General features: G+C 37.5%; 1 protein-coding gene across 1 annotated transcript in view; it reads left to right on the top strand.

The window, feature by feature from the left end:
- The window catches only part of Man2a1 (mannosidase alpha class 2A member 1), a 170,146-nt gene extending 146,781 nt beyond the window's left edge, over nt 1–23,365 (top strand). The window contains exons 19-22 of the mRNA XM_004841766.4: nt 641–774; nt 7,796–7,996; nt 21,428–21,538; nt 23,129–23,365. Of these exons, the coding sequence (XP_004841823.2) occupies nt 641–774; nt 7,796–7,996; nt 21,428–21,538; nt 23,129–23,281 (599 nt within the window). The 3' untranslated portion in view covers nt 23,282–23,365. The remainder of the gene's footprint in view (nt 1–640; nt 775–7,795; nt 7,997–21,427; nt 21,539–23,128) is intronic.

The following is a 23,365-nucleotide window of genomic DNA, read 5'->3' as shown; positions in this document are numbered from 1 at the left end:
AGTAGAGATGAAAAAGTACAAAAATAAAGAGATACAGCCTTAGGAATTCAAAAAAGAGAAAGTGATTCAGAAAAAAAATAGACAATAGGCACTGATTAAGTTTTGTTAAACTTTCTATTGAGATACTTTGATCCTTTGTCTACATAGTATTGATAACCATATATGTCATCAATTTCTTAATTTCTAACAGTTGCTAGAAATAAATGTCTGAAGGAGCCAGGCAGATAATGAGTACAGCACCTTATGTGTTCTTTGTCACAAGCCCACTTTTTGCATTAGGTATCACATGTATTCTGTGCTTCCATACACAAATAAATTACTGCTTCTCATTTTTCTTTGTAGCCTTCATTAAAGAAAATCATGTGAATTTATACTATAAAGAATTGAACTCAGTTATGGAGATAATAATGACTTTACATCATGGATAGATGAGGAGTGGGGGTGACTTCACGTACTGGAGAGCATGTTCCCCAAGTGCTGTTACCAAAAGAAAGTCCATGTGATGGTGGGGTGCCTAGATCCATCTCCTTAACTGGAGGTGAAACTTAAAGACATCATGCCTTCTATTTGAGTAATCCTCAATGAATATCTGTATTAAATAATCTTGGTGAGTTTTTTGTTTGTTTGCTTGTTTTATTAGGTCATATTGAAGTCATCATGGATAGAAGACTCATGCAAGATGATAATCGTGGCCTTGGGCAAGGTGTCCATGATAACAAGATTACAGCTAATTTATTTCGAATACTGCTAGAAAAAAGAAGTGGCATGGATATGGTAAGAAAAAATAACTACCATATTCTGATGTTGGTTGGTCTTTGTCATACCAAATTGAAATGATGACCTTTCACTCTTCACATTTATGTTAAAATTTCCAGTATACAGATGTCTTTGTAACAGGCTGAGCTTACATTCACTGAAGTTAAATTATAATATTGTGTAAGATTTGGATTTTGTTGTGTTTTGCCTGCAGTATTGTAGATTAAACCCAGGGCCTTTGCACTATGCTATGCCCCAAGCCTTTTCTTTATTTTCAGACAGGATCTCACTAAGTTGTCTATTTCGGACTTGAACTTTTTAATCATCCTGCCTCAGCCTCTCAGAGAGCTGGGATTAGAATTGTGCACTGCTATGCCTGGCTTAGGTCATTTTATTTTTTATTAATACTTACTATGGAGATAAAAATAATGTCAAAGAAGCAGTTCGGGTGAAATTTCCTGAAATTATTTTGAAAGTAGATTTAGAAAAATGGGATTAAATTAATTGGGGTTAAAAAAATAGAGTTTATTCACATATTTAGGAGATTACTTTGGGTTGGTAGAATTTATTTGAAACCTTGGTGGTCTTGTTCTAGTGTTACATTTATTAACTGAAATAGATTTGTCTGTCCTCATTTTATCAGTTTTTAGTGTTCCAAGCAAAAATATAGCATCCTGTGTTAAACAGTTTGACAAAAGTTGTTCTGGACCCAAGCGCCCTGCTAGGAGTTACTCAGATGACAGCAAAGTGATCGCAGAGTTCTCTATAAATGGCTGCCTCTGCACTTCAGATGGCCCTGGACTCTTTACCCATTCTCTTTTCTGCACTGACCACATGCAGTCTTCTACTCTTGTCAGCTGGTGGCCTCACTTTCTTTCCACTGTGGAGGGAGAAACGGCATTAGACACCTGTCTGGTGCAAATGCCCTTTGCTTCTTGGCTTCTGATACCTAGAGGCCTTGATTCCCTGCACTTGTCCTTGGTAAGGACCCCTTCACCATCCTCAGGGTCCTTTTACCGCTCTGCCCATCCTCTTTTCTTTCCTCTCCCCTCCCTCTCACAGCCAACACTTCCCTAGGAGATCCTTTCTGTTGGCTTTTAAGCCATCCTTGTTCTTCTGTTAAAAATAAAAATAGAAAACGAGGCACTCAGACTCTCATTTTCCTGTGTTACCACTGTTTCCTGCCCAGCTGGGTCCGTAGTAATGAGCTGAATTCATTTCATCACTTCCTTCTGACACTCAGTTTATCTCAGTCTGGCCTTACCCTCCATTGCACACTGAGGGCTCTTGCCCAGTGTCCCTGGATTCCATGGAAATTTTCTGTCATCGTCTCCACTTCTCAGCAGCATTTGACACTGATCATTATCACTTCTTAAAACACTGCCTGACCAAGGCTTCCACTCATGTTTACTTGGTTTTCCTCTTATGTCTCAGATAGTTCTTTATGCAGCCATTAAACCTTGGGTCCCTGAAGACTTGGACCTTTCCTCACGCTATGTGCTGTCTCCTGGCAGTCTCTTCTACTCTGAGGTTTCAGTTATGACTGCTGCACAGATGAAGTCCATAGAATACATATCCCCAGCTTGGTCTCATCTCTGACCTCCCAACTTGTCTCTCTCGAGTCCTTCCTGGTGTTTGTCTGAATCCTTCCCAGAATTTCCTTCTGTGTTTGTAGGTGTACCTCCAGCTCGACATGTCCAAAATCACTCTCATGACCTGTTTTCCCCACAAGCCAGGCAGTCTTCAGTGTTCCCTCTCTACTGGAAAAGCACTGCCATCCCTCCTGTGCTGAGCCAGACACCTACAAGTAGACTCATCTCCCGCCAGCCTCTTTCAAGCTTGGAGCAGCAATCACCAATGGCTGTCATCACCTAGAAATTTCACATCTAAAACTTCTTTACTTCAGTCGTGTCCTAAATCTTGTCATATCCTAAATCTGGCCCATACACGTCCACCCAGCCTTCCTCTTTCTGCCATACCTATTCTTAACTCAGAAGGCAAAATAGTTTATTTATTTTGTTTTTTTTTTAATTCATCAAGTTTATTGGTACATTTTAGGTATACAATATGATGACATTCATCATTGAGAATTTGTACCTTTACATTATTTTTGTTTTTTTAAAAACAAAATCTAGCCCCTGCCCTCTAACTCCTCTGGCATCTTCTCCCTGTCATCAGTAAACAGGCTGAAATCCTTCCTGTGACCTGGAAAGCTCCTCATGGCTCGAGCCCTCCTTGTCCCCCACCTCTTGCATGCCTCTCACCATTTCTGCTCTAGGCTCACTGAAAACTTTCCGAGCCTGCTTCTTCCCAAGGCCTCTTCCCCCGGCCACCTATGCCCATGCCCCTGCATCCCCTTGAGCTGTGCAGACAGCTCAAGAGTAGTTCACATCAGAACTCAAATCAACTGCTCCTTGACCACATCTTCTCCCATTCCCTTATGTTTCTGCTGAACTCTGCGCATCACCTTCACATACGTGTGTGATTATTTCATGACTGTCTTTTCCTTTACATCGTAACTCCGTGAGAGTAGGGGCTATGTGTTTTTCTGCTTGTGGGATTGTTTCTATCAGATGAAGTGCCCACTGTATATCATATAAGTGGCTATAAAATGCATAGGTGAATGAGTTTTTATAGCTCATCATGCCACAATACTCTGATTTCTGCTTGTTGTCTCTTCATCGTATGCACATTCTGTTCCCACTACTAGATTCCACGAATGTGCCCACTTCATTGTGGGTAACCGACAAGGCCTCCTTGCCTATGGTAGGCGCCCTATAAATAAAATACTAGTTGACTTAATGAAATGGAAGCAATTAATTTAAATCAAAGAAGTCTTGTAGCATTAGAATCTTTTAAAGAAAATAATTAATATCTATTTTAGATGTCAAGATGTATTCCAATTCTTGAGACTTCTAGCTTACATGAATTTCTGATGAAACGGCTTAGTTTTAAGAGCTAAAACTGCACAGGAAAACGATTGTCTGAATGTTGGAAGCTATTGTCTTTTTGCTTCTACTGAGAATGTTTCTGGCTTATATGTTTTCCTCTTTATATTGACACTCATCTCTAAAACTTCTGTTAACTGTGGCAATAAAAATTTTCATGTCAGATCTATAAAGCTTTCACTTAGACATTAAATAATCTGTTGATTCCCATTCAAAATTCCTTAGTAATTGATTTAAATTTGATCCAATGTTTTTATAATCTAATGTTATTTAAATTGATCTTTTACTCAACTATAGATTCTGGAGCTTAAATCAGTAGTTTCTTTTAAATAAAATAATGGACTAGAGAAGAGAAAATACATTTTAATTTCTGGTAAAATTGGTTAAAAACAGTTTATTAGAAAATATTATGTATCCTGTAACCTAAATTGTCTAGAAAATGTTTTTAATTTCAACTCAGATTCTAATGTCTAAAATATTGATGATGGAAAGTGAAATGGGGAACCTCCCAATAAAGGTAAAGGTTTTAATGGGAAGTCTTGAGCCTGCTACAGCCTCTGGGAAATAACGCCAGGATGGCTAAAGAGAGTGGGTGTTCTCTTCAGAGTGTGTGCAGAAAGGCAGTGAGAACAAAGGCTTGGAATAATAGTCACTGGGATGTAAAGGTGCCCAAAGGAGGACTGTGGTGACATAAGGTTAACAGTTATCTATATTAATGATCAACAAGGGTCAACAGAAATAGGAACTCGGAATTGTCTCTGGCAGTGATCTGTTCAAAATTTGATTCTGTGACTCCTACTCCCTACCCCTTTCTTGCTGATGGTCATTGGTACAGTAAAGGAGATGATGAGCTCCAGAACTACTCAGTTGTTACAGTGTGCTTTTTTACCTCTGGGTACCAGTTCTTTACATGTAAGGAGACAAAATTGAGAGAAATCAGATCAAAAACACAAATGCTCATAGGGCTTAGGAAAGTGATGTCATGGAGACATGAGCCAGATTTACAGAAGGTGACAGTGTGTCTGTAGTGATGTTGAGAAAATGTATCCCACGAGGAGCCACATCTCAGCTCTATCTCAAGTTTTCTATGTGGGAATGCTGGCCCAGTGCAACTCAAAATGCCAGTTTTTAAAACACCAAAAATCACTTTTGGAAGTTTTTTTAATACAAATTTTTTTTAAAGAAGTAGATTTTAAAAAAAGAAAACGTTTTTAGTACCATCCATACCTACCCAAACATGTCTATAAACAAAGCTTGGTCACAGACTCCCAGTGTTCATTTCTGATCTAGGTGATATTTATTCCTAAATCTTGTGCTTCCATATATGTTCATTTATTCTCTTTTTCCCTGCTCACCTTTTTACTTCCTTCTTTCCCTCCATAGTGTTCATTTATTTACATTGCATTTACTTCATAGATTTACTTTAACAAACATTTGTTAAGGTCTCACCATACGTCAAGTCAAATGGGGTAAACAAAGATGACTAAAAAATGATCTCTTACCATCTTACATAATTTAACAAATTTTGATTAGATGAAGTGGAAGCCCTTGATGTTGAAAGATCAGAGAGCTCAAGTGAGTCTTAAAGGGCACTACAGAGTCTGGCAGGTTTTGCCTCCTGGAATAAGGGCTGCAGCTCAGTGAGGAAGATCTCAGCTTTGTGTGGTTTGGATCAGAATGTGCTGCAACTCTTTAATGTCAAGCAAGCTCAGAGAGAAAGCTAGACTAACACTGTCTGAAGCCAAACAAGAAACAACATAGTATTTATAGTAGCAGTATCAGTTATTACATGGTTGAAAATCCTTTCCTAGGTTCAACAAACATAAAATTATCTATAGCAGGTAGATAATTTTAGTTTATCCTAAGACTTAGAAGGTTATTGTTTTAGGAAGCTAATGAAATACTAATAATTCAGTAGTTATATATCCTGTTGAGCCCCTTGTTGGAAGAAAGTAAGTGAATGGTAGAACCAAGATAGGACTTTGCCTCACTGGTGTGAGTGGCCTCCAGCAGTGAGTGGTGTTTGTTCATTGTGCTGATGGCACAGAACCAAAACTCCTGTGTCAGCTTCTCTTTCTTATCTTGCTAAGGGCAATAAACTGCATGTTCTTAATTCTCAGAGTACTGGCCTTTATGACATTGTTTTCTTTTACAAGACTTTCATCAAAACATCTTTGAGTTGGAAACTTGCTTATTGAATCCAAAAACAGCTAAAGGGTGAAGCTTACATTTTTTTATTCCAGAAGACCTGTTTGCCTAGAAAGTTGAGGGGTGTCTGAACAGGCAGTTTCCCAGCAGAGCCCTGTGTGGCTGACTTGATGCATGTCACCTGCAGGAGCTTTTCAACTTTACATTCCCAGAACCTCACTTCCAGACATTCTGATTTTGTAGATTTGAGTTAGGACCCAGGAATCTTTATCTTATAAAGGCCCCCACCCCAAGTCTTTTTAGTGTGTCATTTGAGGGCAAGTACCAAGAGTCAGTGAAGCTGATCTGGCTTGCATATCATTGCTTCTAAGATATAGAAGCTCAGTCAAGAAGTATCTTGTCAACTCACCGAAGTTTTCAGGAATTTCTCCAAGAATTTAGAACAAAGCCAGAGAGCTTTTTCTGAATGTATCTTGATGTAGAATGGACTTCATGCCTTTTGAATCTGATAAGGCAGGTTTTCCTTTTTGTTAGAATCTTTCCTCTTTTATTAAAAAATGATTTTGTCAGCAATCCTGACCTAGATTATAAAGTCCTTTGAACTGGGAGTACATTTAAGTGTCCTGTTGAAAATGTTCTCTTTCTATTCATGTTATTCTACAAGCTGCATTAAGTGGCTCTATTGTTGGAGAATATTATTTTATATGCTTTATTTAATCTTTTTCTAAAAACAGAATGTGGAATAGATACGTTTTCATATAACTCTTTCAGGGATAATTTTTTTTTTTGGCAGTATCTTAATACTGCAGCATCCCTCTGCTACCTTTCAGTTTCTCTCTCCATGGTCTGAATTGTAATGACATCTACTATTAACCTCTGGCATGATGCTACTCGCTTTTTGGTAGCACCCTTCTGTCCATTGCTAATCTGACATTCTGAATCTTAAGCTCCATATCTTTATAAATGCTGTCTTTTCACACAGATAAGTAGCCAAACTTTTTGAGTCCTGTATTACAAAAAGGGTGCAGAATCAGAAAATATCAGTTGAAATAGTCATTTTATTGAAAAATTAAATTTGCTTCACATGTAGCTGGTGATCAAAGGACATTTCTATAAATTTTTTTTCTCTCTTTGTGTCTGTTTTTAAGTTGTTAGACATTATTGGTTAAGGTTCTATTTAGAGATTGGTTTACTTAATTTTGTATGTCCTCCAACATATGTGTATCTCTAACCTTGGTAGATTTATTTGATGTTTAACCATACAGAAATGTTGCCTAATAAGCATAAATCACAGCAAAGACTAAAAAATTTTTAAATTATAACAACTATGCAATTACATATATAATAGTTCCTGTTTTTAGAATAAAATAGAGTGAAACAATTGGCAATGATTTGCCAAATTGAAAGAAAGAATTAGGTGATCTAGATATGACACCTGTTTATTTCTGTTTTTAAAATTGGATTTATTTTGAGAAGTACTTTTAAGCCCCATTGTTGGGTAACATTTACCTTCTATGATTTTGTAACATTTATGGAGCATAGCTTTGAATCCATATATGCCTTTATGATCTTATTGAGTGTATAAATGAAACCATGAAAAAAAAAATAAATGAAACCATGAGAATATAATCAGTGATACCTGCAGAAGGAGAGAGATAACATCAATGGCATAGTATATAGTAGGGTCATCACAGTCCTTGTAATGTGAGAATTTTGTGGTAGGTTGGGAGTTTTCATGAAAAATTACACCTTATCCAAAAATGTGGAAAATGTTTTTAGTATTTTTAGTATTAAATCAGTGGATCAGACATTTTAAACATATGAACACAATAAAGGCGGAGTACAAATATATTTTTATATTTAAACTTTATGAATTACTTCATAAATTAATATGATGGGAATTGCAAATACAGCTTTTAAATGTTTTTGTTTTTTCTTGATAGAAAGAAGAAATGAACTCGATTGCTTATCCTTCCCTTCTCAGCCACATAACTTCCTCTTTCCTGAATCATCCAGTCTTTCCAATGACAGTAAAAGCAGAGTTCTCCTTGCCTACCCTTCACCTGCTGAATGAATTCCCCCCGTTACTATCATCTTTGCCTTGTGACATTCATCTGGTTAACCTCCGGACAATTCAGTCAAAGGTATATCCCAAAATATATCTGTACAAAATTACTTCCTATATGTACTGGTTTAAAGCATAAGGAGAGCAAGCAAAACCTGCTGTAAACTTTACTGTGCTTTGAATAATGATTATGAAGGTCCCCTTAGTCAAAATCATTATGGCTTTCATTTGGCAATTGCTTTGTAGTTTAGACCATATCCCAAAAATAATTTATTTGACCCTCAGGAAAGTTTCGTGTGGTGAGCAGATCAGGGATGGTAACTTCTTTTCATGGCTGAGAAGCTAATGCTGGTCTTGGATCACATAATTAGGAGAACCAAGTTGGTCAGCTCTAGTGACTTTTCCAATCATTTTTTCTTGTTTGTCATCATTTCTCAGGAGTTAGGGAGAGACCATAGTGCGTAATTATTTTTTTGTATTTTCATATCTTTCTCTTGAAAATTATTACAACGCAAACCTTTATTGAGAAGAAATATTGGAGAAGGAGCATGGGAAGGTTTTATTAGGTGTGAAATGAAATCATTCATCTGCTTTAGTTTACATATGTGCCCATTTTTAAGATAAAAAAGACTGCATTTGGAAAGAATGAGGATTAGACATTTGATACCCTTCTCATGTGTTGTAGAGCTGCTTTGATGTTGGAAATACACATACAATTAGCTGGATGTGGTACGTGGTTAAGAATTCTGTGGTATGTTCCTCAAAGTAAGTGGCATCAGTAGGAAAAAAGAGTAGTCACCATATGAAGGGAGTGGAATTAAACTAAGAATAAATGCCTATAATTGAGTATTTCCAAATTTTATGTCCAAGATAAGGAACTTTTGCTTGGCAATGCAGTAAAATAGTATATGTCTTGTAATACTGATGACAAGTGAATGCTAGAGTCACTGTGTATCTACATCTCTTTGTGCCAGACACGTGTTTCATCATGTGAGTGAACTAGTAGGATTTGCCTGATGTCTACCATTTGCCAGCTACTGCCAAAGTGACTAGGGTTGCGGTTATGAATAAAACAGGCAAAAGCCCTTGCCTTCTTGAGTTTAGATATCAGTGGAAGAAGAGAAATAAAGACAAAAAATAAGGAGAATGTGTGTGAGGTACCGTTTTTGAGGGGAAAGAGAAGAGGGAAGAGTGACTCGGAGAAGGTGATGCAGGTTTTGATTGGGTTGGTTAGTAAGGAAGAGGAGGAGGAGATAATGAAGAGGAGAAGATAATGGAATATAAATCTCAAGGAATTTAGGAAATAGGAGGCTCACACAGGTTTGTGGAAGTAGAATGCTTGGTATCCCTCTGCCTGAAACAGAGCCTGTACATAGCAGGGGCTCAGTAAGTCATTGTTGAATAAGTGAATAGTGAGGGTGTTCTTTCTAGGAATTTATTTTCCTAGTCTTTTGTGAGTCTACTTTTTGGCCTGTGGAGACTAGGATGGCTCATGGAAGAAACAGCCCAGGGATAGATAGCCTTCCTGATTCTAGAGCTAAAAGGAAAGGAAAGGATAGAGTGCAGAGTACCAAAAACTGGGCTTCAGATTACCACCTCCTGGCATAAATGGTAAAGGACATTAGCTACCTAAGGATCCCAGGGATTTCTAGGGACAACTGCAGCTACTGTCCCTTAGCCTCACTTGTAGATGGCTCTTGGTCATAATTGTTTGAAATGTGCTTATTTTCTGGGAGCAGCTTGGGTTGATCAGAAGAGTATAGGACCCTCTATTATCCAAAGCTGGCACTAGTTTCCCATACCACTTCTCTTTAATGGTAACTTCTTTACATTCTTCCTGCTGTTGGCCCCCTTCACATAATAGAAGCCTAGTTACTTCCCAGATCAAAATCTTATTTCCTACCAAACTGTTTGACACCCTTGCGCATTCAAGCCCTCTGCAGAAGAATGAATCTAGACCCCTGTACTAAAATCAAATAAAAATGGATCAGAGACCTAGATATAAAGACACAAACACTGAATGTGGTGGAATATAAAACAGGTGAAATACTTGAAGAAGTAGGCATGGGCAAGAACTTCATGAACAGAATTCCAGTTGCACAAGAAAGAGCACCAACAATCAAGAAATGGGATCATATTAAATTTAAAAATTTGCACAGCAAAGGAAACAGTCAACAGACTGAAGCAACAACCTATAAACTATGAAAAACATTTGCCAGGTATTCCTCTGATATAGGACTAATAACTAGAATATATAAAGAACTTGAAAAAAAAATTACTCACTGCATCCACCTGGCTTCCCACTGCTCCTCTCCTTTAGACAGGTAGACGGGGAGCCACCTTCACTACCTGCAGGCTCAGCGACTACTGACTTTCTGTAGAAATTGAAATTACATCATTTTTGTGAGGACGTCCTTCTTATTCATTTCAGAGATTGCAGTCATTTTTCCCCTTGAAGTAATGTTGACATAGAGATTGGGTTCCATGCAAGAGTAGAGGTCTACAGGGACCTGAATTGAAGGTAGCATTTTTTTAACCACTGCAGCGCTTTCATGACTGACATGTCTGAGGACCACCCTGGCGTATCTTTTCCTGCCTAACCGCCTCCATCTGCAGAATGATAGAGGACACTCTTGTCTGACCAGCCCCTAGCAGCCTCTGTCTGAAGGTTCCTCAGTTCTAAACCTCATTTGGTCTTCCTGACTCTCTGTGGATAAAGGTGTTAGGGGTTCAAGGGACACACAGAGAGGCCAAGATACAGGCTGGAGGTGAAATAACCCACTGAACTGGTTCTGCAGATTCAACTATCAGCGCTCAGATCACTATGTCCACATCACACTAGAGAGTTTTTAAAAATAGCCTTTTACAGATTTCCCAATCTCCGAGATCCTGATTCTCTGGGGAGGAAAGCTCAGTAATTAGTAATTTTTTAAAAACTTTCCTAATGATTCAGGAAATTGCTAATTATCTCCATTTCCTAAATTGCAAAATAAGGGTTATAGATTAAATGATTAAAATAAAACCACCCAGAAGTTTTTCTAAATCTGAGTGCTATTTGTGGCCTCAGAGAGTGGTACTGTATTTGAATTACTGGATTACTAAATCTGTTTCTAGAATAATTTTTCAGAAATTGTCCTATACAGTGTTAGATAAGTTTGTGTTTTTATATTTGTATAGGCATATCCTACTTTTGTATTTTATGTCTGTTTTGGGAAGTGAATACATGCTGTATATTTGTAATCAGATAAAGAGGGGAACTGACCTCTCTGAAGCCCTGCCCATGGCGTATGTGTGGCCGAGCCCATTCCCATTGCGGTCTTGTAGTTTAGCTGCTGCCTTCTCATCCCCTGTGCCTATTATCCTCTTCTCCTTATCACTGCCTTTCTTTTTTCTGTTTTTTTGGTGGTGGGGATCGAACTCAGGACCTTGCGCTTGCAATGCAGGCGCAGCGCCACTGAGCTAAATCCCCAGCCCCACGATCACTCTCTTTCCCTACCTACGCTTTTAAGAACTTCATGTACTGCAGAGAAGCTTCTATTAGGATTTGAAAAGTGGAGAACAGGAGCACCACAGAGCCATGTTCAGGAAAGGGTCATTGTTTTAAAAGGGAGTCTTGAGAGAAAGAATGCTGTGTGAATCCCATGAGATCCTCAGTGAGGGTTCTGAAGGCTGGAGCTGCAGGTTCAGCCTGTAATAGAAAGACAAAGAGGAACTCAGTTAAGTATTCAGCCAGGTTTCACGGCACCATTCTGTCTTCATATTTTTCAAAAGCTATTTGTAGTTAAGCTTTCTTATTATTACTTCCACTGCTTTTTTATTAAAATATTTCAATTTACATAAATGGCTGTCTGTCTTTCTGTATGTATATACATACAGTGGTGTCTCCGTTCATGAACTTAATCTGTTCTATGATTTTGGAAAAGATGACCACATTTGTGTTTGTGTGGTAAAGATGGCTGTGGTCATGTTTGTCACCTGATACAGAGTGCCAGATTTTGCCAAACACTTCTATTTGCGAACCAAATTGTTTGCAAACAAAAGTGTTCGTTTGTGACCTGAGGTACCACTGTGTATATATAAAACACTTTTAACTCTTATGAGATTTTGATTTATAGTTAGCTTTTTCTTGCAAATAGTTAACCAGTCATTTTGGCATCAGTTCAGCTTTTCAGATAAGCTTTTCTCTCTCACTTGCTTATGTCTCCTCTTCTTTTCTTAGAAAAAGCAGTTTAAGGTTTTTACTTTGTTTTGGTTTTCTTATGAGGATTGATTGGTGCTTTATTGATCTCTGTAGCTTCAGGAAAGGTGAAAATTATGGGAAAAATTTCCTTTGTTGTACATATCTGAGGACAACCATTCACCTTCCCTTTCTATCTGTCATCTTATCTTGTTGATCAAAACAGTATAACGCTTAATGGACATTTTAATGAGTGCCCTGAAAAATTAATTTCTACTGGTTATTTCCTATTGCAGGACTTATATAAAGAAGTATGTAATTTTCTGACCTTTTCAGCTGTCAGATCATACTGAAGATGAATGGCATTAGGCATTTTCAAAGAATCTGGGGAGTTGGAAAAGTTTTCCTGCTGCATGTTTCACTCTACCTTAGTCTGTGTACACCTTTGAAATCCATAAGAAGGAGTGGGTCGTGATACTCTTGGAGAGTATGGCCAGAGTAAAGGATCCTCTCTTCCCCAGAAAAATCTGGGTTTAAACATAATATTTATTACAGTTTCTGAAAGTTTAGTGATTTATGATCCTTGTGACATTAACATACCAAGTTTCTTTTGAAATGAGAGGGGAATGAGAAGCACCACTCTCACATCTGAAGTTTTTTTCTACTTATAGAGGCATAGTCACTGTTCCTTTCCTTAGAAGCCATCGTGTGCACACATAATTTTCAAAATGGCCTTTAATTCTGTATGAAATAAGTGGTAGATGGGTAGTTATTATAATTTCCAAACCTTGCTTTTTGAATGGATATGTATTTTGATAAGCCATGGTTTTAGTTCTGCCGGGACTGTTAGTCACATAGTCTCTTTTTCCAAACTTTAACACCTCATGACATGACGGGACTGTAATTCGTATGTGGCCTGAACCACCTGTAGTACATGCATGACTTGTCCATACATGATTGTTCCACTTCTACCACCAGTGGTACAACTTGCTTGGTGGAACAGACGTGCATGTAGCTCTAGTGGTTTGAGGTGGTGGAACATGTTAATCATAAAAATTATCATTTAAGTATTTGTTATATTACATCAAAAAGAATCTGTATCTTTTCTCTCTTGGCTAGTTTTCTTTGAGCACTGTTAGAGCTAGAGCAAAGGCCAGAAAAAGAATCTGTGAACAGCAGAGACTTTAGAGTCAGACCACCTGCATTTAAATGTGACTTTACTTCTGACTATCCTGTAACTTGGAGCAAGTCACTTAACTCTTACGAATCCTGATTCCCTCATTGGTAACAGCTCAGGATTGCAATGATGTCTGCAAGGTGCTTACAATAGGTCTTGGCCATTTAAAGCCCCATAAATATGTGGCAAGTAATTCTTAGCTGTGATCATTCAGTCATGAGCAGTCATGATTGTTACTAACAATGAAGTAAAACTATTGGGTATTTTAAAAAATAGATTAGAAATAGTCATCATTTATTGCCAGTGTACATCTTGGTGTCCCTTTGACTTATACTCCTAATATACTTTGTTAATAATTCCTCAGACTTTTTAAAACGACATAGCTGAAATTGACTGTGTACCAGGCAGCAAGCTAGGTGCTTTATGTGAACCTTATTTAAAGTTCCCACAATGGGAGGAAGATAGTGGAATAAAATTCAGCAGCATATCATAGTCTCTTTAGAACCTGGAATTGCAACACATAGAAAACAACAACTTAGCAAAAAGAAAGGGAAAAAGAGCTCCATGAATCAACTAGAAATCTCAGGGAAACTGGAGAAACTGAAGACAATGCAGAGAAACAAAGCAGTCAAATACTAACCCTGGCTCCCAGGAAGGGGGACTCATCTCCACAAACACAAGTCCCCAGAAGAAGGTTAGACAGTAAGAGGACCCTCAAATATTATGCTGAGTGGGTTGGAAAAGGATGCAAACACCAGAACATAACCTAAGACAAGGACACATCTCAGTGAGACAGATTCTAACTAAGGAGATCTCCACAATAGCGACAGAGTGTTTAAACACTAACTGATCTTTAATCCACAATACCAACATAGAAATATGAGAAAGCAAGGCAACCCTGATACCTCCCAAAACCCTTAATTTTGCAAAAGCTAGTCTCACGGACACTGAAGTGAAGAAAGTATAGGCAAAGAACTCAAAAACAAAATGTTCAGGATACTAGAAGAGCTCAAAATAAAGAGGTTTAGCATGCTTTAAAGAGGATTTTTATTAAACAAATAAAGGATCTTAAAAATAAAATATTTTACAAGCTTAAGGGAGAAACAAAGTAATCAATTTAAACAAGACAGTACAAGATATGAATGACCAGTTTGGTAAACAGAAATTATGAAAAAGAAGTAAGCAGAAATACAAGAGAGGAAAATTTGAATAGAAATCATGGGTAGCAGATTTGACTAGTATGAGGACAGAATATCAAAAATTGAAGACAAGGATGTAGCAGATCATAAACTCAGTGATACCCTAAAAACAAAAAAAACAACATGCAAGCTGGATCCAACAGCTGGTAGATGATTCAAAAAATCAGAATTATAGGGATAATGAAAAAGTCAGAAGACAATTCAGATTTAAAAGAAATAAAAATATTTATTTACAGAAATTATAGCAGAAAACTTTCCAAAGCTAGGGAAAAAATTCAGTACCCAACTACAAGAGGCATATAGAACTTCAAATAGCCATGACCAGAAAAGAACCTCTTCAAAACACATCATAATCAAAATTCCAGAAATGCAAAAGGAGACTTACATAGTTACTTATATAGACAAGCATATCAGAATTATAGGGGATTTCTCAGCACAATCCTTAATGGCCAGGAGAGCATAGAGTGAAGTTTTTTACCCCCCTGCCCCAAAGTCAATCCTGACTTCTATATCCTGCAAAGTTAGCAGTGAAAATTGACAGAGATGTAAAGACTTTGTATGACAAAGAAATCCTAAAAGAAATACATGATCATGAGACCAGTATTGCTGAAAATACTCAGAAGAATCCTATACACAGAGAGGGAGGCGACAAGCACCAAAGAGCCTAAAGAAAAGTATACATTTAATTGGGAGGCTAGTTAGGCTTCAAGCCAAAACTACTCAGAAAAGACAGAGATGGCCACTACATACTGGCAAAGGGAACAGTTCAACAGGAAGAGATGACATTTGTAAATTCTCTTCACCAAATAGCTATGAAGTTAGGTGTATCCTAACTTCATTTATGTTCATACTGGAAATAGAAGGACATTGAGAGATACCAGTATAGTAGTAACTGGGAACTTCGGCATCTCATTCTCATAATTAAACAAATAGGTCAAATAGACAAAAACTTAAGAATTATCAGAGTTAAACCACACCATTGAACGAACAAATGGACTGAAGAGGTATCTACAGAGTGTTTCATCTAACAACAGAATATACATTTTTCTCAGCAGTACACAGAACTTTTTCTGAACTAGAATCTTAGGCTACATAAATACAAAAGAATTGAAGTAATCCCCTCCACACTGTTGGATCAAAGAGGAGTGAAGATAGAAGTCAACAGCAAAAAAAAAGAGAGAGAAACTATACAAACATAGAGATTAAACAACACATTATTGAATAATTAATAGATCACTGAAGAAATTTAAAAAGTTTCTGGAATCGAGTGACAATAGAATACAACATGACAGAACTGATGGGACATAGTGAAGGCAGTTCTAAGAGGAAAGGTAATAGCTGTGAATCCACACGGTAAAAGAACTGAGCAGAACCTGATAAACAGCCTAATGATGCATCTCAGGGTCATAGAAAAAACAAGAGCAATCCAAGTCTAAAATTAATAGAAGATTAAAAAGTATAAAGATGTGAGTGGAAATTAATGAAAAAGAGACTAGAAAATGTAGAAAGGATCATTGAATCAAAGAGTTGGTTCTTTGAAAGACTAAAAAAAAGATTTTAAACCCTTAGCCAGACTTGTCAAAAGAAGGAAAGAAAAAACCCCTATCAATGCAATTAGAAAAGAGAAAATTGGGCTAGGCATGGTGGCACATTCCTGTTACTCCAGCACTGAGGAGGAGGATCTGTGAGTTTGAGTCTAGCTTAGAATAATAATGAAACCATATCTAAAAAAACAAAAAAGAAAAAGAAGTGGTGGTAGAAAAATGAAATCGTAATCAATTATAATTGGGATCAAAATCCTGAGCTCTGTAAGAAACTACTTCAGCAACATATATTCCAATTAATTGGAGAACCTAGAAAAAAGGAAGAAATTCCTAGACACGTATGAATTACCAAAGTTGTACCAAGAAGATGTAAAAACTGTGAATAGACCAATGCCAGTCGACAAAATAGATACAGTAATAAAACCTTTGCCAGTCGACAAAATAGATACAGTAATAAAACCTTTGCCAACAAAGAAAAGCTCTGGACCTGAAGGATTAACTGTGGAATTCTGCCAGAGCTTTAGGGAAGATCTAATGCCAATAAGCCTCATACTCTTCAATGAAATTCACAGGGAAGGAGTACTGCCAAACTCATTCCCAGAAGTAAGCATTACCATGATACCAGAACCAGACAAGGACTTAACAAAAAAAGAAAACTACAGGCCAGTCTCCTTAATGAACACACAGATGCAAAAATCCTCAAGATACTGGCAAATAGAATGTAACAAATCATTAAAAAGATCATATATCACATCCAAGTTGGAAGATAAAATAGGTAAAACTCTTGAATACATAGGTAGAGGCAAGGACTTTCTGAACAGTATCCTGATTGCACAAGAAACAACACTAAAAATCAAGAAATAGGATTATGTTCAATTAAAAAGGTTCTGCTCTGGCCAGGGATTTAGCTCAGTGGTTCCAGCACCTGGCTTGCAAGCACAAGGTCCCAAGTTCAATCCCCGGTACCAAAAAGAAAAAAAAAGTTCTGCTCAGGAAATGACCAACAGAGTGAAGAGACAACAGCAGAATGGGAAAAAATATTTGCCAACTACTCCTCAGACAGAAGACTAGTAACTAGAATATATAAAGAATTCAAAAAAATTAGACCCCCTAAATAAAGGACCCAATGAAAAAGTGTACAGTTAAGATGAATACATACTTCTCAGAAGAAGTACAAATGGCCAATAAGTACACAACAAAATGTTCAGCATCTTTGCCTTTAGAGGAATGCAAATCAAAATAACACCAAGGTTCCGTCTTACTCCAGAAAAAAATGGCTATCATCAGGAACCCAAAAATCAACAAATGCTGGTGAACCTGTGGAGAAAAAGGAACCCTTGTTCATTGTTGTTGGGATTGTACAGAACCACTGTGGCAATTAGTATGGAGATTCTTCAAAAAACTAAAAATAGAAATTCCATTCCAACCAGCTATTTTCCCTTCTGAGTATTTTCCTGAAAAAGGTAAAGATACCTTAATACAGTGATACCTACATGCCCATGTCTATAGCAGCACAGCTTATAATATCTGAATCTTGGAACTAACCTACCCGTCCATCAACAGATGAACAGATTTTAAAAAGTGTGGCATTTATACACAATGGTGTACCACTCTGCCATTAAGATGGATAAACTTGAGTTATTTGTAGGAAAACGGATGCACCTTGAGAGCATAATTTTAAGTAAAGTAAATCAGCCACATAAGCTTACATAGCTCATGGTTTCTCTTATATGAGAAACCCAAAATATAAATAATCTAAAGAGCAAAGTAAAATAGAGGTTATAGGAAACAGTGAGTTAAGAGTTTTTGCAGATGATAAGAGAATCTCGGGATGGGGGAGAGAGGACGGAGGGGAGGGGAGAGAAAAAGACATTGAGATGTAATGTGTGCATGTACCAAGGCCCTGTGATGAATGTATCTGCTGTGTTGCAAATGTGTACTAATAAAAAAAGCTTCCTCACCCTAAACAAGACACAATACCGCCATCACGTGTTATAGAAGAGGAAACTAACTGAGCTAAAGATGGTAGGTCACATTCCAGGTCACACAGCCAGTACACAGAAGAGTTGGGTGATGCCATCAGTGGACTCTAAATCTTGCCTCAGAGCCTTTTTCTGCCTCTTTCCCTGGGAACAAGTAGGGAAGGATAGTGCTGAAAACGTTGAGGACTGTCCTGTCAGTCTCTTCTCCTTTATTCAGTAATAATGGGACACCCAAGGAGGGATATGCTGACCATCGTGGGGAAAAGACCACGAGGGATATCAGGGTCATTACTGGTCATTGGTATTTGAATATAAGAGAGAATGTTTTGATGGGGATTTTCCTGTACTTTTAAACATATTCATGCAAACTTGCAAATCACCCATCTTAAAGGTTATTGTGAGGTAAAATGGATTAATTAGTGAAGAGCGTTCTGCACAGGATCTGGCACACAGCAGGGCTGCACATACATTAGCAATTGCTATTATTGTCATTGGAGTTGGCCCTTGATACTCAGAGGGACTCATCAGGGGTCTAACCCACTTCACTGAATTTACAGAGACTTAATCATTTCCACTAAGTCACATAACTGGTTCCTTGATGGAACCCAAATCTTGCTCTGATCCAGCTTTCTCAAAGCCCCGCTTTAAGTAGTGGTTCACTTTACAAACCAAATCATCCTCCGCACACTGCACCATCCTGCCAGAGGAGCTTTGCCAGCCCAGCCTAGTCTATCAGCTAGATGCTGGTTTTATCTCCAGGAATAGGTTTTGGAGTGGATTTCACTTGACTTTGAACTCCTTAACCATACTTCAGTGATTAGGCCTCCCCTGGGACCTAACATTTTACGAAGGCAGTGACCTAGTATATTGTGTGTGGCAGAACTTCAAAGGTTGTAAAATTTTTCCCCAGGCGTTTCCCTTCTTTTTGGGGTCCAGAGATTACTCATATGGTAGTGAAAGGAAAAACAGTTCTTTGAATGTCTGTTTACTTTCTTAGAGTGTGTAGGGTGACTGCTGTAAGGTATCTGTTTTCCTGCATGCATATTCAAGGAAATTCACAGTTTCCCTACTTTGAGAAACAGTTTTCTTGGAAATAAAATGTCTAGACAGATTTTGAATCTGAAAAAACTGTTGCTTTGCCTCAGGTATTTTTGCTTGAAAAACTGATACTTTCATGAATATTAGATTTTTAAAACTTGGACAAGATGATTGCTCTTTCATTTAGTCCTTTCAGAAATGATGTACTCTTAGTTTTTACAGAAAGTATAACTTTTTCTATCAGTAAAATTTAATTTTTATGACTTTATGTCTGCTTTCATATTGTTGGTTTAAATCTGTCGCAGAATCCAAAAGTAGAATCCAAAGTTAATTTTGCTAAAGGCCTTAGAAATTCATTATTCCAAGAGCAAATGTGTTGCCGACATTTTAGCGATGCCTGCATCAAGTGGCTTTTCAGGATGGCCCAGTGAGTTAAAATGTTCAAATGCTTTGTTAATAGTGACAAGTGCTTCTTAAAGAGTACAATTAAGAGAGTAATCTTTGAACCCACATAAGGATTTTGTTATGGTGTTGATGAACAACTACAGACATATAATTAATTTAAGGATTCCCTGATTCTTTAGCTATAATGTTGTAATGTCAATAAAGGCAATTTATGAATAAGTTAAGTAAGGATACTGTTTAATTTGTTTATTTTGACTTTTAGAAAATAATCACCATTACTTATTTGATAGAAATACTAATAGCTGACTTGCTGAGGCATCCTTTGTGCCAGACATTGGACCAAGTCCTTTTTATGCTATTTCATTTCTATTTCACTGAAAAGGAAAACCTGGTTTGCTGAAATTAGTAGCTAACAGATTGCAAAGTTAGACTATCTGACCCCCAGCCCAGGTTCTGAAGCACTCATCTCTACAGCTTTTGCACTAGCCATTCTGTCCTACAAGGCTCTGTGAGGCCAGTGGATTAATATTTTCAGTAGATTAATCCGCACAGTGAATTTGTGTGGTAAGTAGACAGTCATTAGCTCCATTTTACAGACAATGAAACTCTTGATACTTAGTCACTATTCCCAGGCTTCAGAATTGCCACATGATCTAGTTCTCTTTATTCTTCCAGGAGTCTTACATATATAATAAAGGAAGGCTTTTCTTACATCCTATTTTTCTGTTATTTGGCGGGGGTGACATTTGTTGATAGTTTCATTAGACATCTTTATCATATGATTTAAACATGCAGTGTGTGTGGTAGTCCTGTGGTGACAATGAATTCCCTAAAATGACTTTTTGTTCTCTCCCTTCAAACAAAACCTTAGTGATACCACTGAAGAGTACCAGTGTGAAACATCATAACATAGTAAAGTTGTTTAAGCCGAGAGTTTAAGGTGAGGACAGCTTTAAGCTATTCAGGCACACAAAAATCAAGGCAGTGGTAAAGATGCTGGCAGCTATTTACAGATGTCTCTGTAGCACATTAAAAAATCCTTTCCTCTGGTGACGATGATCAAGAGGCTGACCATCTTCTCTCTATGGCCAGAGAAGGGAGAAAGACCATCTTTACCACCGTATCACTGCTGAGCATTCCATGACTCTTCTGTGAATAACTACATTTCTTAAATTTTCCAAGGATGTTTAATTTGACTTTCTTATTATAAACACCTTTCCGCTTTAGGTAACATAAAATTTATTAAGATAATTGTAATTTTTAAAATACGTGAAAACCTGAACCATGCATGATGATATTATTTAAATGAATACAGTGAATTTTACAGCAAGGAAATATAAACATCGTATCATTGTAACTGTCTGGTTATGTTTAGTATTTTTCTTTATCTCTGCCCAGGAAGAGTAGTTTCTATAATGTGAATTTAAATGGTACATCAAACTAATAAATGTGGGCTCGCTTTACAAGTGATAAGCATAACTAATTGGCTTTAAATGTCTCTTGTATAAAAATAATGAACCAATACATTAAAGATTAAGGATGTTAATGCAATTAGCAAAACTTTATAAAGAAACATGTTTCAATTTTAAAAGATGGTATATCATTCTGGGACCAGATAAGAACTGTTGTTGAGTACATTTTATTTAACAGATGTGTATATTAAAAATAAAAACAAAATACTCGAAGAAACCTTGGTAAAAAAGTATGTAATCTGTGAACAAAAGGAAACCTACATCATTAGGTACTATGAAGTGGCTTAACCAGTAACCTTGGCACTTAATCTCCCGTGGCTCAGTGGGGATGGAAGTAGAGTATGCAGTACATAGAAGGGTTCAATGAACATTGAATCTGGAAACAAATGCATCTGCCTGACTTCATCGCTAAATCAATGTGGTTTGGGAATACCAGCATCAAGATGATCTTGTGTGCAGTACTAGAAATACTTGCTCTCATGTAGCTGTGGTGTCTGGTGGTCTGCTCATTTGCAGGTGGGCACTGGGTATTCTGATGAGGCAGCCTTGATCCTCCACAGGAAAGGGTTTGACTGCCAGTTCCCTAGCAGAGACACGGGGCTGCTTTGTTCTACTACTCAGGGAAAGGTAAGTCAACAGGTTATTTTTATGATCGAGTTAGTGTGCTTTAAAATCCTCATTTTCTGAAAAAAGTCCAGCAATGCTCTTTTATTGCTGCTTCACTGACTTTTCCTTTAGCCTGCACGTTAGCTTAAATCTCTCCATCTTAAGAAAGCATTTGCTCCCCCTTCTTTCTCTTTGCTTGTCTACGTTAAAATGCATGGGTAGACTCTGCACATTTTTTAATGTAGTGCTCCTTCATTTCTTTGGCTTTTCGTTACCTCTCCCCTCCCCATCTCCTCCTTTCATAGATCACACAAGCTCACATACCACCTCATTCAGCCGTGGTAAAGCCAAGTCCTGGAGAGACCAAGGCAAGCTTGACTAGTATATAACTAGTATAGTCATAAGGAAGTGATAGCATAATCATTGAAAAGGTGGTCAATAAAATAATGGATCATGATGCCAGAGGCGCCATACAAAGTTCCAGTCAGTTGATTCCTTTTGGGAAATAAATGTATGTCTAAGTCTTCTGATTAATCCAGATTTGCATATGAGTCAATACTGTGCAAGCCAAACACATCCTCACTCTGAACACTACTGGAAGGCTGCCTATTTTTGGTTTCTGTTCGAGTTGGTCTCACTGGCAGTTTCATCAAGCCTTTCCTTGGAGGGAAACAAATCTCCAGTCTCCTGCCTTTGCCACTAAGCAAGCTATGACCTAGCATAGGCAGCCAGGCTGGTTGCAGCACACAGACAGGTCTGCCCCACCAGACACCTCAGCTGCCCCAGATGTCATCTAAAATGCTACAGATGCACCAAAGACCAGACTCCATTGATTCTGTTCCGGCTGTTCAAATTAGCATGTGTGTTAAGGTCTGAAAAGAAGAGAACATCAATAGAGGCCCCAGGCGTCTTGGATAGATTAGCTGCTCCGTTATTTTTACCTTGCCTTACATGGAATTAATAACAAAAGGCACCAGCTTTTTGTTTTTTTCATTATATTTGTTCTCTGCCTTATTGTTAATCACCCGAGTACACTTGTTTGTGAGCACTGAACCATTAAGACATTGAATTTTAAGAGAGTTACCTGAGCCAGAGAGACATATTAGGATAATATGGCAGTGGTGACTGATGTGTTTTCCAAATGACCTTCTGCCTAGAGTTAGACTCAAAAATATCATGAGCCTGTAGAATAATAAGAGCCTGTGTCCTGTCTTTAAATTCTATTGCAACAGGAAAAGATGGTTGAGAACCACCATTGTTAGGGGTATGGACTGAAAGATCTGAGGATTTTTAAAGCTTGTTGGTCTGTAGATATCCTTTCTTTTGTCAAAAAAGTAATCCCTGTGCAGGATAAAATTTATAAGCATTATAGAAAGAATTCAAAATAAGGTAGACATGGCCTACATCAGCTTCCTTTTTCCCTCCAGGGATAGTCCTTAGGTCTATACATGTTTTACTGCTTTCTCCTTATTACTGTTTACAGAGAAACTTAAACATACTGTTTTATTCTTTCTAATACTGTTTTTTTTTTATACTGAATGTGTAGATGTGTTACTAATCTTGCTTCAGAATTTATCTAAACAGATACTTTTTATGTCATTTACTTTTCAGATGTTGGTACAGAAAATTTTTAACAAGTTTACTATTGAAAATCTCACACCTTCATCATTATCCTTGATGCATTCACCTCCAGACGCCCAAAATATAAGTGAGATCAACTTGAGTCCTATGGAAATCAGCACATTCCGAATCCGGTTGAGGTGAACCTGACTTTCAGATTTTGATTGGGAAGCAATGGCTTTTACAACTTTCTTGGTTTGATGTGCAATAAAGAAGTACATTATTTTA

The sequence above is a fragment of the Heterocephalus glaber genome, unplaced genomic scaffold (assembly GCF_053883595.1).
Source record: "Heterocephalus glaber isolate CG9 unplaced genomic scaffold, H.glaber_assembly_v1.0 deba00001465, whole genome shotgun sequence".
Taxonomy (NCBI): domain Eukaryota; kingdom Metazoa; phylum Chordata; class Mammalia; order Rodentia; family Bathyergidae; genus Heterocephalus; species Heterocephalus glaber.
The sequence above is the reverse complement of the archived record's forward strand: the minus strand, read 5'-3'. Positions and strand labels throughout refer to the sequence as shown.